The 18,581-nt window shown below is 35.8% G+C and overlaps 2 protein-coding genes across 4 annotated transcripts; both read left to right on the top strand.

Annotated features, from left to right (window-relative positions):
* The first annotated feature begins 285 nt into the window (after nt 1-285).
* Nucleotides 286-11,209, top strand: LOC147400684 (protein FAR1-RELATED SEQUENCE 3-like). Of its 3 annotated transcripts, none has more exons than XM_086446485.1 (6): nt 289-623; nt 1,694-4,070; nt 4,330-4,419; nt 4,724-4,873; nt 10,183-10,300; nt 10,763-11,209. In XM_086446485.1, exons 2-5 carry the CDS (start codon nt 1,842-1,844, stop codon nt 10,294-10,296), a joined length of 2,583 nt encoding a protein of 860 aa, XP_086302611.1. In that variant the 5' UTR covers nt 289-623; nt 1,694-1,841; the 3' UTR covers nt 10,297-10,300; nt 10,763-11,209. The 3 variants fall into 3 exon arrangements, with proteins under 3 accessions (XP_086302613.1, XP_086302611.1, XP_086302612.1); XM_086446486.1 differs by lacking the exon at nt 289-623 and adding an exon at nt 1,178-1,574; XM_086446487.1 differs by lacking the exons at nt 4,724-4,873; nt 10,183-10,300; nt 10,763-11,209 and having other exon boundaries at nt 286-623; nt 1,694-4,090.
* Nucleotides 11,210-12,342: 1,133 nt separating this feature from the next.
* On the top strand, nt 12,343-15,527 carry LOC147400683 (cytochrome P450 87A3-like). The gene is made up of 9 exons (XM_086444620.1): nt 12,343-12,853; nt 12,938-13,319; nt 13,826-13,975; nt 14,072-14,323; nt 14,408-14,497; nt 14,688-14,766; nt 14,871-14,977; nt 15,207-15,334; nt 15,431-15,527. Exons 1-9 carry the CDS (start codon nt 12,654-12,656, stop codon nt 15,525-15,527), a joined length of 1,485 nt encoding a protein of 494 aa, XP_086300746.1. The 5' UTR covers nt 12,343-12,653.
* The last annotated feature ends 3,054 nt before the right edge of the window (nt 15,528-18,581 follow it).

The raw sequence follows: 18,581 nt of genomic DNA, 5'->3' as shown, positions 1-18,581 counted from the left end.
TTTTTTTGGTTTTGAGAAGTATTTGAAAATGAGAGTATCTTAGTTATTTTATATGTCTTCTACATAAGACCATGAATCAAAGGGACATGTCATCAATTTGAAAATAGGGGGGAATATCTAAAACATTTACCAAATGGTGGAGGAGGTATCTCTAAATTACCATTTAATTCAACAAAAGCTAATTACACAGCCTCGCATCATATATTTCGGATGTCGCATCATTAAAAGTCGCAACGTGGGGCCTATAAGCCTGACTCAATAACTCATGGAAATAGGGTTAGGTTTCCGTCGTCGAATACGACCCGTTGATGTTAATTTAACGGCTGAAGAGAGGCGTCTTCTGTCATGTAATCTAATGAGATTTTACTCACTCGACCACCAAGTTCTCTCTCTGCAGAAAACCCTAGAAACCCTAAAATTTTCCTTCGAAGCCCCTCTTGTCCGACCTCCCTTTCGGTCGGAAGTAGTTGTTACGCTTGATCTCTCCGAATGAAACCCGAAAGTACTCTCTCTCTCTCTCTCTAATAAACCTTGAAAGAGCTGGTTCAATCATTTGTTAGTTGGGGTTTTTGCTTCTATGCGTCTCTTGCATCGAAGATCTGCTGCTTCTGTCTTGATCACAGGTCAGTTGTTTCCTCTCTAGATGCGATGACAGCAAGAAAATTATGTTTTTTTTAAAATTTATTTATTAACTTTTGTGTAGTATTCCATACCCGAGTTTCTACGTATGTTCTCTCTGTATATATCTTGTTTGTTGAAATTATTGTTTCAGGTTCCCTCTTTATTATTTTTTTTAAAGGTTTTGCTTAATTTAAAATGTGCATTTTGGGGGGTTTTTTTTTTTTATTATCTCGAATGCATAACCTGCAATGCCCCCCCTAAAATTTTCGAGGGTAGTTATTGGTAGTAGGTTAAGGATTTGGGTTACAATAGGGTTACGAGTAAACCCAAAATTGTTTAGGTTGTCGGATTTAATTTTAATGTTTTGCAACTACAATTCGGGATTTAGGTTTATAGGATGAAAGTAAGGGTCAAAGGTTGAGGTTTGTAGGTTAAGGATTAAGGGTTTAAGGAAAAGGGTTTTAAAAATGAGAAGTCAAGAGTTCTTAAATTCAAGAACATCATGAACTAGAAAATAAAAGAAAATCAAGAAAAGAAAAATAAGATTATAAAAGAGAAAGAAAATGGATAGAAGAATAGAACCTTGGAATCACACCAAGAATAATGGAGAATTCACACCAAGGAACTCCATTTAAAGTAACTAATTCTTTATTCACATCAACTGTCCTCGTCCCAATGTTTATCCCCCATAAGTAGGGGTTGGGATGTAATTCCCCTGCGAATCTCGAGGACTCTCTCTCTTCTCTCCTTTCCAAGAATGCCCTTCTAATTTTATTCCCTTTCCTCTTCCCCCTTTCATTAATACTCTTGCGGGAAAACTGTTATTCAAACTGGCCCTTTTGTGCGGAGTGATGGTGCTTGGGAGGAGGGGGGAGGTTAACCAGAGACCGACCTCAAGGTTGCGGTGCAGAGCCCCAATCAATTGAGCTATGGGCTCGACCTTTTGTGTGTTGGTGTGTGTGTGTGCAAATTCTTATGTTAGGGTTACATGTTATATAAGTTATTTATGTTGTTACATTGGTTCTCATCAATTACAACACTTAATATCTATGCATCCCTTTTTCTTTGATAGGAATATGCATGACACCGAACATTCTGCAGTCTACTCCAAACTGAGGCACACGGCTTGGTATGGATTAGCGTTAATCTAAACTTTGATTAATTAGCTTGAAAATCAAGAAGCGCAGCTTGGTATATATTACTATATACTGCAGACAAACATGAATGTTGAAGTGGTAGACATGGAAGAGGAAAACCATGGAGCAGGAGATGCGGAACGTCACAAGCGCGGGGAAGAGAGAGCAACTGAAACATCAATTGAGGAAGATGATGGGGGTAGTGAACCACATGTGGGTATGGAGTTTGAATCCGAAGATGCTGCAAAGACATTTTACGATGCATATGCAAGGCGCGTGGGTTTTAGCACACGTGTTGGTAAATTCAACCGTTCGAAGCCTGACGGGAGCGTTGTTACTCGAGAGTTTCTATGCTCCAGAGAAGGTTTGAAAAGGAAGAATGTCGATAGCTGCAATTCAAGGCTCAAAATAGAGAGAAAGGATCTAGGCAAATGGGTGGTTACAAAATTCGTGAAGGAGCATAACCACTCAACAGTAAGTCCCAGTAAGGTGCATTACCTAAGACCACGTAGGCACTTTGCTGGCACTGCAAAGACCATTCCTGAAACTGATGGTGGGGTTGGCCTTTCTCCAAGCGGTATGTATGTACCTATGGATGGAAATCGTGTATCTGCAGAAACAAATCAGCCTGTTAGGATCCCTCCCTATGGAGAAGCAAATCGTCCGGTTAGAAATGCTCCCTCTGCGAATTATGGTAGACCATCTAACCGAAAGAGGGCCATTGGAAAAGATGCCCAGAATCTATTGGATTATTTCAAGAGGATGCAAGCTGAGAACCCTGGATTTTTTTATGCAATACAACTTGATGACGATAACCGCATGAATAATTTTTTTTGGGCAGATGCAAGGTCGAGAGCAGCTTACACTCACTTTGGAGATGCTGTTACTTTTGACACTATGTACAGGCCAAACCAATATCGGGTTCCTTTCGCACCGTTCACAGGAGTAAACCAACATGGGCAGATGGTGTTGTTTGGTTGTGCTCTAGTTTTTGACGAGTCTGAGTCTTCCTTCTTGTGGTTGTTTAAGACATGGCTCGAAGCTATGTATGGCCGCCTTCCCGTCTCTTTTACCACTGACCAAGACAGGGCCATACAGGCGGCTGTTTCTCAAGTGTTCCCAGGAACCCGTCATTGTATTTGCAAGTGGCATATACTGAGAGAAGGCAATGAAAGGTTGGCTCATGTATGTCAGGCTCACCCTACTTTCCAAGGGGAACTTTACAATTGCATCAACTTGACTGAGACGATTGAGGAGTTTGAAACATCTTGGGGTTCTGTACTTGATAAATATGATCTCAGGAAAAATGAATGGCTTATAGCTTTGTATAATGCTCGCCAACATTGGGCTCCAGTTTATTTTCGTGACACTTTCTTTGCTGCAATTTCCACAAACCATGGATTTGAAGCTAATAGCTCATTTTTCAATGGGTATGTAGATCAACAGACCACCTTACCTTTGTTCTTTAGGCAGTATGAAATTGCTTTAGAGAACTGGTTTGAAAAGGAAATAGAAGCGGATTTTGATACAATTTGCACCATGCCAGTGCTGAAGACACCATCCCCGATGGAAAAACAGGCTGCAAACCTTTACACCCGGAAAATATTTACAAAATTCCAAGATGAATTAGTTGAGACTTTTGTGTATACTGCAAATAAAATTGATGGGGATGGGGCAATCAGTACATTTCGGGTTGCAAAGTTTGAGGATGAAAAAGCATATATTGTCACATTGAATGTTCCTGAAATGAGAGCAAGTTGTAGTTGCCATATGTTTGAGTTCTCTGGCATTCTCTGTAGACATGTGTTGACAGTCTTCACCGTGACAAACGTTCTTACACTCCCATCTCATTATATATTGAAGCGGTGGACAAGGAATGCTAGGAGTGCGATCGGATCAGATGAGCGCAGTGGTGAACTCCAAGGTCAAGAATCACTGACAATGCGATACAACAATCTATGCCGTGAAGCCATGAAGTATGCTGAGGAAGGGGCAATAGCTGCAGAAACTTATAATGTGGCATTGGGTGTTCTAAGAGAGGGTGTGAAGAAGATTTCTATTTCAAAAAAAAATGTTGCAAGAGTCGCGCCCCGTAACTCTCATATCAATGGAAGCAATCAGGAAGATGGTAACAGGAAGACCCCTTCATCGTCTTCAAATATGACTCCGTCATTGTGGCCTCGACAAGATGAAGTGTCCCGTCGCTTTAATCTTAATGATGCTGGTGCTTCTACACCACCTGTTGCTGATTTGAATTTGCCCCGCATGGCTCCTGTGTCTGTTCGTCGTGATGATGGCCCTCCTGATAATATGGTATGGAGGAGAATGCGTCGGTAGGATTTTCTTTTGCGTATTATATCCAAATATTATGTGGGAGGGGAGAATTTCTGATTTACCTTTATTTGTGAAGAATCTGAAATTAATATTTAATCGATATATTTTGTTTTATATGCTCTAGTGATCCTATGTATCATTTTATAATTCCCCTCTTTTTAAAAATTAGAAGTTTTTACCTTTCAAAAAAGAGTTGGACGCATTGTCCCCAATGACTTTTTTTTCCCTATTGATAAAGGTGATTCTGCCTTCCCTTAAGTCAATGACTTGGGTCATGGAGAATAAGAATGCAGCACCGGCTAATCGTGTGGCTGTCATCAATCTGAAGGTATGCAAACTTAGACCCCAATTTTGTTTCCTGTTGTGTGTTTTGAATTAATTGACTTCCATATTTGCATCAATTATCTGATTTATTCACTCCATGGTGGTAATGGTGCATCTAATGCGTTGGGTTACATATTAGAATATGTATGTAGTTCTCACTATAACTGTTATAGTGCTTAGCAACTCAATTGGCAATAAATTGGTTGTATGAGGTTGTGAGCAGTAGCAAACATAGGCCGATGTCACATTTTGGTTTTGAGATTCTAAGTCACTTATCTAACTAGCCGTTTTCTTTTTTCCTATTGCAGCTGCAAGATTATAGCAAGAATCCTTCAGGAGAAGCAGAGTTGAAGTTTCAGCTTTCCAAGGACACATTGGAGCCTATGTTGAGATCTATGGTTTGTATTGGTGAGCAGCTATCAACGCCAACTAATAAGTTTGGCGTGATCAATCTGAAGGTATTATTATGGATTTTAAGTTGCTTCACTCAGTTTGCATGAATGATAATCTTATTCAGTTATTCTGGCAAAGCATGGCTGGAGAAGATTTTGCAACACTAGAACTGTTTGCAAAAGTGTTAGGCAACCACTAGGCTATATGGGTTCTTCAGGCAGTTTGTATATTTATTCATTAAGCTGAATCTACGGCCTTGGACCCATGGCTCTGTTGGGTGACATATTGCGCTGCAATATTTAGGTCTTCATGGGTTCATGTCAGCATACCTACCAAAAAACGTGAATTAAACAATAAAAATACTATGTAGGGCTTAGACCTATAGCTTAGTTTATTTGACACATTGCAAAGAAACTTTGAGGTTGTGGGTTCAAATCCAGCTTACCCAAGAAAAACAATAAAAATACTACGAAAAAAGTTTAAAGGGGGACGTTAATAAAGCGCATGACCATAAATTATGTAACACACGGTCAAAATGATTATCAATTATGTAACAATGGCCCCTGTATTAGTTTTGTTCCTGCTTTTGGTGTGGTCATCTCGACCAAGCTAATTTTCTTTGAATAGAATCTTTTGTCTATCAATTTTTTTTATGTATGTAATTTGATTATCAGTTACATTGAAATATTTTTGTTCATGGAATACCCTAAGCAAGTAGAGGCACACATAAACAAAGCTCACTGTTCATTTTTTTTCTTTCTTCATTTGAACAATGAGAAGAAATAAATAAATAGAGAAAATGAAAAGTAATAAAAGATTGAAAAAAGAGGATAGGAGGGAGGAATTTGGGGGGAGGGGGGTTATAAAAAAATCAATAGAAAGAGGAGTATTTCTGGGTTGCACAACTCATATCCTAAATAGAGAGGAGATATGAATAGGACTATTTCTTTAATGTGCAAGCACAGTCCATCTCCGAAACCAAAACACAGAGAAAGAAGAAAAGACGAGAAACTAACTGAGAAACAAATTTAATATGATTTGTTAGTGTTGCTAAGTACTCAGAGGACTGTTCCTATGTTGCATGTGCTAACCAACCAACTACTCCAAAAGACCGATCTATTGGAGAAGGGGAGAATACTGAATATAAGAGGGGTCACAGGGCTTGACTGGGATATGACACACCTGAGAGTGGAGGAAAATATACACTTGACAGCATGAACAGCCCTCTCCATTAAAGAGATGGGAGAGATGGATATTTTGTAGCATACAATTTAAAAAAAAAAATTGAAGAAAAAGGCCACCCCTTATCAGTAGGACCCCAAAAGGTGAATAAGGAGCAGAATAAATTGGAATACTCTATTGAAGTTATTTATTCTTTGTTGTAAGAGTTCACTTGCAATGTTGTCAAATAGCATATTCGGTGATATGTGTTCAGCATATGCAATTGCACAATGCCATATGTGGTCACATATCACTCAATTTTTTATTATGTTTTTTTATATTATAAAGCTAGAAAAAAGGGGGGAAAATTCATAAATATTACAATAATTTTAGATATATTGGTTATCATTTTTATTTTCCCTTCCATTATTGTTTATTATATTTGCATGTTACCAAGTTTGTAAGAATGCATAAACTTAAAAAATGGAAAAAATGAAGTCATGCTGCTTGAATCTTGCAAAAATCCTTTCATCTTGCTTTCGTAACCTTGAATCTTGATTCTTGCTTCTTGACCTTGATTCAAATAGAAATAAAATCACATATGACATCATGGCATATGTGATAGCATATTTGCTAATGGTCAAAATTTTGACCTTTGGGAAAAAACTTATTTTATTTTAATAAATATCATCAATTTCACCTCCCCATTCCTACAACATTCTAATGTAGTTATATTCTTATTTTAACTGAAATCTACTCTCATTTAGCTCTCTTTTAAGTTTAAGTTATTTTTCTTTTACAATCTACATTTGCAACAATGCTTACTCGCATATATACACTATATTAAGTTGTATGTAAAGCAAGGTGCCAACTTAGCTAAAGCTGGTAAGGCTCATGGAGTGTTGATACCATGATTTTGGTTCAAAATTCGTTGAACCTGCTTTACCTCTGCTGATCACTAACCCTTCTTGCCTTGCAAAAAAAAGGTTGTATGTATATTGTAGGACTTCAGTGCCTAAGCAATTGTTTAGTGGCCGATATGCTGAGGGTTCTGGCTAGGCGAGGCGTCCCGTAACCAAGTTGCACTAGAATTAGTTGGATCTGTCAACCGCATGGTTTCAAAACAAAGTTTTAGGGCTCGTCCATGGACGTGACCGAGTTCTCTCGAATGTGTCAACTAGCCTCGGACGAGACAATCCATAAAACTTGGTTTATATTGATTGATTTACATATATTTAAATTAAAATAATTATATATTGTAATAAAATAAGATAGGTTAGGAAATGTTTAGTCATAAACTCATGTTTTATTTGTATAATAAATATTTAAAATCTAAAAATAATAATAATTTTAATCAAAATCTAAAAATCCCAGTTGACTCGGCTGAGATTTTCAAAATATCATCTGAGAAATCTTGTTTATCTCGCGAGATGATGTAAATGTTGAGACACCGTGTATATCGGTATCTTTGCTGAACATGACCGAGATGACGAGACATCTCGGTCTCGGACAAGATTTAAAACCATGGTCAACCTTGCATCTGCCATGCTTGAAGAGGTTGATTTCCCCTTGACAAATTAATCACACTTGCTTGTAAAAGCTTGGGATAAAATTAAAGAAGATTAATTGGTTAATTTCAAAATGCTAAGAGGTTGCTAGATTTAACTATTGCACTTCTGGAGTACAATGTGTTAGATGCATCTCAATCAAACTAAAAGGAACATTTTACAAGAAGGTAGTAATGGCAGCTATTCTTTGTGGAGCAATGTTGGACAGTCCAGAAGCATCATGTTAATAAATTGAGGGTTGATGGGAATAGCAAATATGGATGGGTGGACAGACTAGGAAAGATAAAATTAGAAATAATTGCATTCAGGAAAATGTATGAGTAGCTCCAATATGAAATAAACTAAGAGTAAGTTGGTTGATATGGTTTGGGCATGTTGAACAAAGGCTCATTACAGCCCCTGTTAGAAGAAATGTTCAAGTTGAATCCTAAAACAGCGAGAAAAAGATAAAAAAGAATTTGGATGGAGACAATGAAAGTAGATATGAATTTGATTTAGTGTAATGGAGAGGAACAAGAATGATCACTGTTCGTAGGGGTAGACATAGATGAGGGTATTTTTAGGTTGTAGTGATGAGTAGGGTGTTGGGTTGGTAGATTTTTGGAAAGAAAAAAAATCAGGTTTTTCGATTTACAGATTGAAGATGAGGGTACTTGGTCATTTTCTATTAGTCTATTAATAAAGACCTAGGTCAAAGGGGTATGCTATCAATTTAAAATTTTAGGGATATCTCGAATATAATCAATATGTTGCAGTGGAAGTGAATTAAGCATTTTCCAAGGTAATCCGATGTAAAATCAAGAAGTTCGTTAGGTTCACTGCATCTTACGAACCAATAGTGTACTGTACCCTTATCGTGAACTGGTTCGATTCAAACCGGTTCGTGGTTTGGTACTTAAATAACAAATTAGGTAACCTAGTTCTAACCAATCTAGTACCTTCTCAATATTTATTTGCCTTACTCTTTTTAGACTCTCACAATGTGAATGAGTAAATGTGTATGTCTAGTTCTTTATGTAGGTGTCTCTGTCTGTATTGGACAACATTGGTGTGTAATACATATGGGAGGTAATTGGGATGGTACCTTCTAGAAGCCTTGCCTTCGAACAATGCTTTTACCAAGCCTTTCTCTTGCTTGATTTAATGTTGGTGAGTTTTGTGTCTACTTGCAGAATACTACCTTGAAAGGCAAATTTGTCTGTGGAATGTTGATGGAGACATCAAATCTTGAAGAGTAGATTTTTAGTTTTTATTTAGATTTATGTTTTGAGGCTTTAATTTTATGTTTTTGGGGTTTATTTTGATGTTTTATTGGCCCGTGGTCTTAGTATAATATTTATGGGCAGTTTAGTAATTGTAATTTGTCTTTTATTTAAGTTTGTTAGTGTTGAAAAATTAGGAGAGAGAAAGTTACGAAATTAAGATTTATTTATTTGGTATTTTAATTTGATTAGGATTCTTGATTGATTTTCTTTATATAGATTGTATTAGGGTTTTTTTTTTTAACCAATGAATGAAGAATGATGAATAAAAAGAAAGTTTGAGCTTGATCTTTCCAACAATGGGTGTGGTGTGAGGTCATTTTGAAATGAATCCAATATAACATTCTTTTCTTCTAATATTTATTTTTATTTTTTATTCTTGTTTTTCTTTTAGTTCCTTGTTTTTGATATTATTGATTCTTGAAACCTACAAACTTCAACCCTTAATCATTTCCTTACCCTATAAACCTTAACCGTTAACCCTTTTCATCTATTCCGTCGTAATTGCGAACACATTTTTTTTTACTTTTGGGTTTACCTTATCCTAGCCCAAATCCTTAACCCAATCCCCAACCAGAATTCCCTAAATTCCCCATTTTCTTCTCTTTTCTCATCGTCCTACATCAAATGTTTATTAAATTTGATATTTTAGTTTTTATGTGGTTATCAAAATAAAATATTTTAGTTATGGGTCAAGATCCCTTGACTCCTAAGAATGACTCATGAAAAAAACACATGATCCCAACTCTTTAAATGCAACAATGGTTGAGACTTATCCTCGGGATATGTAGCTCTGAGATTTGTGTTTTCAAGATACTCATAAATCTCAATCCATTTGATTTTGTGTTTAAAGGGTTGGGATCGTGTTTTCTTTTTCATGAGTCATTCTTAGGAGTCAACGGACCCCAACCCTTTAGTTAATATGTAAATTAGATTTAAAAAATAAGAAGTGAAGATATGTAATAAGTAAACAAAGAGCTGTTCAATAGGCTTAATATAATTTATACAAGGGAACACTATTGAACAACTATAGTTATGCTCAATTGCTTAATAAAGCAGGCATTGGAGGATGAATAATTACATAATTCATTAGATTAGAGTGACTGGTGTATGTGTTGGGAGTACTATGGACATGGCAAAGAAAGTGCCATGTTGTTGCATTAATGAGTGTGTGCACGTGCCCACATTTAGAATAACTTGTGATCGTGGCTTTGTTAGTGTATTTAGCAGCAACTATATGTGTTTGCCTGAGCATATTTTTTTTATAATATTTCAATGGTGATGCATAGAGACCTCAACTTGTATAGTCATTTTGTTTGAAGTTATTATGAATGCTTTAGCCATTAGTTTGACGTGTCTTTTTAATGTATTTTGAATTTTCAGCTCCAAGACACCGAAGGAACTTCAGGAGAATCAGAGGTGAAATTCCAGGTGTCTAGAGACACTCTGGGTGCCATGTTGAGATCAATGGCTTATATTCGTGAACAGCTCTCTTAACATTGTATGTGCTCTCTCCATAATCCTGTCACTTGTCGAAGTAAGCGCACATCATAAAGGCCTATTTTTTACCAAAATAACCCAAATTTCTTCCGATTTCTAGGAATTAGTTTCTTTCCCATGCCTGCTAAAGACAAAGGGGCAGTATTCAACTATTTTTCTACTCATTTTCCTTCAGGGCACACGTCATTTATTGTTGCTGCATAATAATGATTAAATCTTTGTATGCTACATTTGGCCTCCCTTTCTAATGATCCATTTCTTTTACAAAAACAATATGTTGTGCACTTAAAATCCATTTAGCACACTCTGTACCTCAGTTGTCAAAAGAGTAAACAAGTGTGGGTTTTCATTGTTGTTTTGCAACAAACAAAGCAAGAATTCCAAGGCATCATCTAACTAGTCTTAGGTGCCATCATTTATTCTTTAAATTTCTTTTGTTTTGACTTGGATGTATTCTTGGCAGGCCGAGTCGTAGTCAAACCCATCTTTGGAGAAGCATTGCAAGTATAATGAACATTGAGATGTGGGTTTTGTTTATAATCTGACATTGTAAAGCCAGTTGAATTCACGTAATATTCTCTTTCAGCATGTGATGGTGGGGCTGGAAGCTGTTCCTATCGCTCTATATGTGGGTGTCTATATCTATGACCTGCCATTTCATGTAAGCATTTGGTCCATCTAATCTGACATATCAGTTATTGAGGGTTGATGGTTTGTAGGAAGGTTTCTAGTTAGTAATCTTAGATCTGAAATTCAACTTCTGACTAAAAGGCCTTTATGTGGGCATTATTAACCACCTCACATTGCAACAGTGGGTTTATTATGGTTTCTTGGAAAATTTGCAATGTGCTTGTACACAAGACTATATTACTGATTTATAGGTGTTGGATCTAAAGGTTTATGTTGGCCACATGTCTCATAATGGCTGATTTTGGTGTATCAATTAATCAAAGGAAGGATTCCTTCATGCCAATCCTATTATTGCACTATTTACAAATGCTTCAAAGATTACATGCAAAACTAATCTCACTATATAATAGGCCCACATGATAACGAGGAAGATCACCTTATCACACATAGATTTGGGATTTATGCAGCATATATTGCAGTCCAATTCCTGAACTAGGTTTCCAACCAGAGGTTGAGATTTCTTCAGTGTGCTGTGTAATCTGAACAAGGCCTTGGGGAATCATTATTTCTCTTCCCACCTCAAACATGGGTTGGACAATGTTCAATGTTATTGGACCACAGAAACTTTTTAAAAATTTTGAACAACAATTTCATCAAAACAATTTTTTGTTGGTTACTTTGTTCCACCCTCGACATTTGATCCTGTTTAATAGATTTGGGGCATCCATCAAAGACCCGTCTTCAGCACTGATGGTGCAGTATGGTATCCAATGATACAAGTGAGATCTTGATGAAAGCATCTATGGTTCTGACACATCCATGTCAGAAATGTCTTCCCACGATGTACATTTTAATGTTACTTCAGCATTATCTATAAAATTTAGCATGATATTGGAGTTTGTTAGCTATACATATAGTTTTGACTGTTTTAGATTTGAAAATTTTTTGCTCATAGAATCCGGGATCCACCGATCACATGAGCCCACATGTATTGAATGACATTCTTAATTTACAAAGGTACCCTCGTTAGGCTTGATGTGGCACGCATTGGAGGGTCTGTGAGCACAAAAATCTCTCTTCAAATTTGCCAACAAAAGCTATGTTTGTGGGCCAAGATTGCAACAAAAGGGCAAAAATAAAAAAATTATTCCTTTCAACTTGTAGGCAAGATCACTTATAGAAAATATCGCCAAACCTGAACCCTACCTTGGGTCAGGTATGGGCATAGACATTGGATTGTCCAAATCCAAACTTAATATGGATATAATGCAAAAATATTTTTGTTTCTTTCTCGTTAACAATTCACATTTTAAACTTTAGATAATAATTAAAATCTTTTTTAGAATTTTTTTTTTCCATACTACTTATCTTTATATAAGTCATTAGTATTACTAAATTATTGGAATAAGCCAATCCGACTTAGGTTGAGTATCTATCTGCCTTAGTTGCAGTCCTAGATACTCCTTCCTAGAGGTTAATTCTCGTCTTAACTTGAATTATAATATAAATTTATTGTTACCTCGGCTCTTGATATTGGCCACTACCATTTTTGATCCTGTTATGGACGGCACCACCACTCTTAAACATCAACAAAACCCCAAAACTCAATTTTAGTTTCTAGTTATTAACCCCCACTCTCTCTATTTAACTTCCTCATGTTTCTTCTCTCTCAATCTCTCCATCCATCCTTTTTTACAGTACAACAACATTGACACAAGCACAAAATGTGGTCACTTGTTTTATTCATTATAGCTTTACTTGTTATATGGATTTCACATTGGGTTTATAGTTGGAGTAATCCTAAATGCAAAGGAAGACTTCCACCAGGTTCAATGGGTTTCCCAATTATTGGAGAGACTCTTGAATTCTTCTCTGCCAACTCGTCTTGCGACGTTCCACCTTTCATCAAAGAGAGAATGAAGAGGTAATATACTAATAGCCCATTGTCCATTTTTGTTCAACCTAAGTGCCCAAGGGATTACATGTTGTGTGTGTCGTCACTTTTCAGATACGGGCCACTCTTTCGAACTAGTTTTGTTGGTCACCCTATTGTTGTATCGACCGATCCCGAGATCAACCATTTCATCTTTCAACAAGAAGGACGTTTGTTTCGAAGCTGGTATATGGACAGCTTTACTGAGCTCTTTGGACGACAAACCGTGCTTGCCGCACAGAACATCGTTCATAAACACCTTAGAAGCTTAGTCTTGAATCTATTTGGTCCTGAAAACTTGAAAGAAAAATTGCTCCCTGAAGTGGAACAATCGACACGTAAATATCTGAAGTTATGGTCTAGCCAGGCTAGTATGGAGTTTAAAGATGGCATTTCAACTGTAAATTCATGCTCGTTGCCTCTGTCATTTCTTGTAAATGAGAAATTTACTAAAACGGTACATGAAAATTGAAAAATTACCAAACCAAAATGGAAAAATTTTAAATGAATAGTATTTAATGCCAAAAATGCCCTTTTACCTTTTTTTATATTATAAAACAGTATACATATCCCCTCTTTAAGTAAACATATAGAAAAATAAATGTTTTAGTTCAGTGATGAGTGATGTTTCCCTTCAAGATTTAGTTCATTTCATCACTACATATATACTAAAAAAAGTTAAATTTCTATCTATTTTGTTAAACAAGGAATGTGTATGCTGTTTTATTTAAAGGGGTGTGAATTTTGGTATCAAAACATTGTTCATTTAAAATTTTACTGTTTTGGTAAAATAACTTATTTTCGAAAATAATAATTTATCATTTTCAAAATTAAAATGAATAGTGCACCGTTTTGGTAATTTTTCAATTTTCGATGCACGTTTTGGTAAATTACCCTTGTAAATTTGCAAAACTACTCTTTCACTTAAATCTCTTGACTTGAACAATTCATTGGCTCCTACAGATGATATTCGATTTGACTGCTAAGAAGATAATTAGTTACGATGAAGAAAAGTCATCGGCAAAGCTAAGAGAGAATTTTGTTGATTTCATAAATGGTCTAATATCATTTCCTTTGAACATTCCTGGGACTGTTTATTATAAATGTTTACAGGTACTTTTCGAGAAAAATTCTATTCAACATATTCAGCATAACAAATGAATCTTTTGTTTTGTGTGTGTGAAATTTAATTGAAAATTTGGTGATTAGGGACGTAAGAAAGCGGTGAAGTTGATCAAAAATTTGTTAGATGAGAGGCGTGCAACACCTGAGAGGCGCCATGATGATTTCTTTGATCTCATTGTTGAAGAACTGAATCAAGAAGAGAAAATCCTGAGTGAGGGGTTTGCTTTAGATTTAACATTTGTGCTTCTCTTTGCTAGCTTTGAGACAACTTCCTCTGCTCTAACATTAGCCATGAAGTTTATTGCTGACCACCCTTTAGTCCTGGAAGAATTAACGGTTGGTAAAACAGTTATTTTTAAAGAATCCTCAATCTGAATCTGACATGTGCAAACTTTCTAAACATTGGACATTGTTCATCAGAAAGAGCATGAATCGATTCTAAGAAGCCGAGAAAATGTGGATTCAGGAATCACATGGAAAGAATATAAATCTATGACTTTTACATTTATGGTGAGTTGCTGTTCTTAGCCGTAAAACTAGCAACATGGGTTTGCTCCTTCTAGTCGTGTGTTTGAAACTAGGTGGCCTCCTGACTTACTCTGTTGCACGTTTCGGGTCAGGATGTGCGACCTATATATATATACATAAGAAAAGAAAAAGGGCCATCTTACTGAAGCTAGATCTTCCCTTGACATTGCAGGTTATCAATGAAATAGTAAGGCTGGCAAATATTGTTCCCGGGATTTTCAGAAAAACAATCAAAGATGTCGAGATAGAAGGCATGTCTTAAAATAACTAATTAGATGAACTCATTCTTTTTTAACATTACAAATCTTTCGTCAACTTCTAAGATAACCTTCTACTCGAATTGTATGTAATGTAGGATATACAATTCCAGCCGGGTGGGGAGTTATGGTTTGTCCTCCAGCCGTTCATTTGAATCCTGCAAAGTATGAAGATCCTCTTTCCTTCAATCCATGGCGATGGGAGGTAAGTAAGATAGTTGAGCATTTAAGTATAAATTCTTGTTTTGAGGTTGTTTGAAAGTGTCTAGATTGATGCCAATACATGTGGGAATGAATTGTAAACGCTCACACTTGAAGAAAAACCAATGCTTAATAGTGATGGTCTAATATTGCACAGCTTGTTACTTGATACCAAATCATGTCTTCTCATCCCTTTTTTTTGTGTGTGTGTGTTTTATGTGTGACAACAATAGGGCTTGGAATTAAAGGCTGGTAATAAGCACTTCATTGCTTTTGGTGGCGGGTTGAGATATTGTGCAGGGGCGGACTTAGCGAAGCTGCAGATGGCCATCTTTTTGCATTGCTTGGTCACAAAGTATAGGTAATCATGTCAATGATGCAAGATGGCACATACAAACAAACAAACAAACAGACAAACAGGGTATGAACTTTTCTAAAATTGGAATTTGTTTTGCAGATGGGTGATAATCAAGGGAGGTGATATTATCCGAAGACCCGGTTTAATGTTTCCAAATGGTTTTCACATTCAAATCTTGGAAAAAGACATAAAATGAAGACATTGTTTTCTGAAGTGTTTTCAGTTTAAAGTGTAACAAATAAACATGTTGTTCTTTGGCTGGTGCTTATTTACCCTTTGTTGATGATTAGTTGTAAAGTTGTGCACAATCATATATGACTCTACATGTGATTTAACACCATCCACAAAGCTCTTTCAATTTCTTGAATCTTATGGTGAGAAATTGATATAGGTGTTGAAGTTCCAAAGACACCGTTCTTCCAACAATCTTGATCGAGAGGCATTAATTAAAAATCTCGACGAGCTTAATTCTCTCTTTCAACATGCCAACTTTATATAATTTTGTCCCCTGTTAATACTCTAACCTTCTCTATTACTATCGAATAAGCTCTAGATTCCCTTTAATTACCTTTCCATGAGTAGAATCCAGGGCTCATCTTTGATGAAATAGGGATAGGCAACCCTCATTAGTTGGTTTGACACATAGCAAAGCCAATTTGAGGTCGTGGGTTCAAGTCCAGCTTACTCATTAGAAAAAGAAAAAAGAAAAAAAAAAGAGAAAAATTCATTCATTCACATTAGGATTTCTCTATAACCTCCAAATACCCTGTTATTAATTAATGGTAAAAATCAATTCATCTTCTCAATAACCACCACCATCCTTATAAATATTGAATCATGCTGGAGTAACATTGAAAATGACATCGTTTGGGACATTGGTGTGCATAGAACCATAAATGCTTCTCACTTGTATCTCAATGAAAAGCATCTATGGTTCTATAGACACATCCACATCAGCAATGTCCCAAACGATATCAATTTCAATGTTACTTCAGCATTTTCCATCGAGATTTTATCAAATCTCTACATTCTACCATAAAGCAAGGAAAAAAAAGGCCTTACTAAGAAGAGTCCGACTAGTCTTACTAACTTATTAAGGTAAAAAAAAAGGCCTTACTAATACTCATCCAATGTCTAAACAAGACCTTGAGATTTGGAACAAATCTCGAATCTTGAGGTCGACAGTGGATGAACCTTAGTAAGATCTTTTTTCCTTACTAAGTTATGAATGTGTTTTCCTAGTTAGTAAGAAAGCATTATCTAACTCTAGTTACCCAACAGTAGAAGTTAGGCCATGTAACAGATGTCTTTCCCCTCTATATTGTGAGTTGAAGTTGACCTATTGTATTGGTTTATTGAGTTTAACTTGACTGATCAAGTAGAAATTCCCATAATTCATAGAGTTAGACTATCGACAATAAAGGTATCACATTAGCTTGGTATATAGCTCTTATTAGTTTGCTAACTTCCATTATGTGTTACCATCTCCCTTTGTGAGGGGGACATGAATGCCACTATACAATTAATTGCTTTTATATGGAGTCGTGATAATTTGACTTACGCACGTGACATACTCAATCAACTTATGAGATGTGTGACAGACTCAAAACTATAGATGTGCTCTCCTTGAGATACAAAATTGCACCTTTTTAATGGGAACCGTAGTTTTGTATCCCTGGGAGAGCACATCTATGGTTCCCGAGCTTGTCATGTCGGGTAAGTCAATTGAGTTGCCACGTGCCTAAGTCAGATTATCAACACTCTTTTATATATGAAAAATCTTAAGGGTATCTTCGTAATTTCACTAGTATTATATTTACAAATATACCCTTGAAAATTTTCATATATAATATGAAACATTACCGTGGACCCCATTCCAACTACAGTTATGGGGGAAAACGTCCTCTCCATATACAATGGAGTGAGGTCCATATTACCTTACATTATTTTATTTTTTTTCATTTCATCTCCTTCAACTTTATTGTCTTTCCTCTCCCCTTCCCCCCTTACTTTTTTGCTCGCCGCACCCCACTTAAACGTTAAATGTCAATAATGTGTAAGTACGTAAATGCCTTTGGGTTTTATTATGTTTTATTGCATACAGCCACCTAATTCTCACCAAACTAATGCATTTTTTTTCCTTCTATTGATCCGAAGCATATCAAACCCTACAGAAACATCCATATCGAAAAAATCTATCAAGTTCAATCAAATCTACATAATCAACTAATTTTTCTTTAGAGATTCATCTAACGATCGTGTTTTGATCCATTTGTGAGGAAATTATTCATTAAAATCTGATTTTTTTTATTATCATTATTTGGTACAATTAAGTATTTTGATAGATGGAAGTGAATTTTTATCATTTATTTTCATCATCTTTTATTCTTGGAATTGCTTTTAATTGTTTTGCAAATGAACCATGTTAAAAATCGATTTGATCTTTATCGTTTGCATCAATTTTTTTTCTTCAAAATTTTCAATACGTTTGGTAAGTCAGGACCAAACTCATAAGCACTATTTTGATAGGTATATAAATGCATTTTTTCACATGGGATCCCCATGTTAAGAATTGTTTGGTATGTACATTATAATAGTGTATTTTTCAATATGTGTATTGAATTTATTGTTCTTAGATTTATAGTTACATACCGAACAATTCCTTACACAAGATCCCATGCGAAAAGTATTTATTACCGAACCTTTTTGAAAATATTTAGTATGTATTTATTAAAAATTATTGAAAGGTCTGGTAGGTTTCTATTTGTTTTAAAATAAATCGGTTGGTGAAATTAATAGATAATTTTTTGCTGGATACATCCACACAAGTACAGTGGGTTAACATAGTAAGTGGGTGTAGCGAGCACAACAATGGGTGTAGATGGCCCGCACTTCTTCAATAATACCCTTTTAATTGGACTATCTTTCCTCTGTTATACCTTTAACCCTAATTACAATAGAGTGAGGTCCACCCTTTCAACTTTATGATCATGGTTTTAATGCCATAATGTAGGATATCCCATGTCCCTTTTGGAATGGGAGTGGGACTAGTCCTTGTTAGGCCTAGATCCCACTAAAGGTTTTTAGAATTTGAGACCACCCAATTTCGAACACAAATATAATATATATTCTTTCTTATACATTCTCTCGGTTGAGACATAATTAATCAATAATGGATAAGATACTTTACTAATATAATTCTTAATATATCCCAAAATCTCAATTCAAATCCCAATTTATTAAATTTCAT

The sequence above is a fragment of the Akebia trifoliata genome, chromosome 6 (assembly GCF_017979445.1).
Source record: "Akebia trifoliata isolate Shusen 1 chromosome 6, ASM1797944v1, whole genome shotgun sequence".
In the NCBI taxonomy this organism is placed as follows: Eukaryota; Viridiplantae; Streptophyta; class Magnoliopsida; order Ranunculales; family Lardizabalaceae; genus Akebia; species Akebia trifoliata.
Note: the sequence above shows the minus strand (reverse complement) of the source record. Positions and strands in the feature narration are given on the sequence as shown.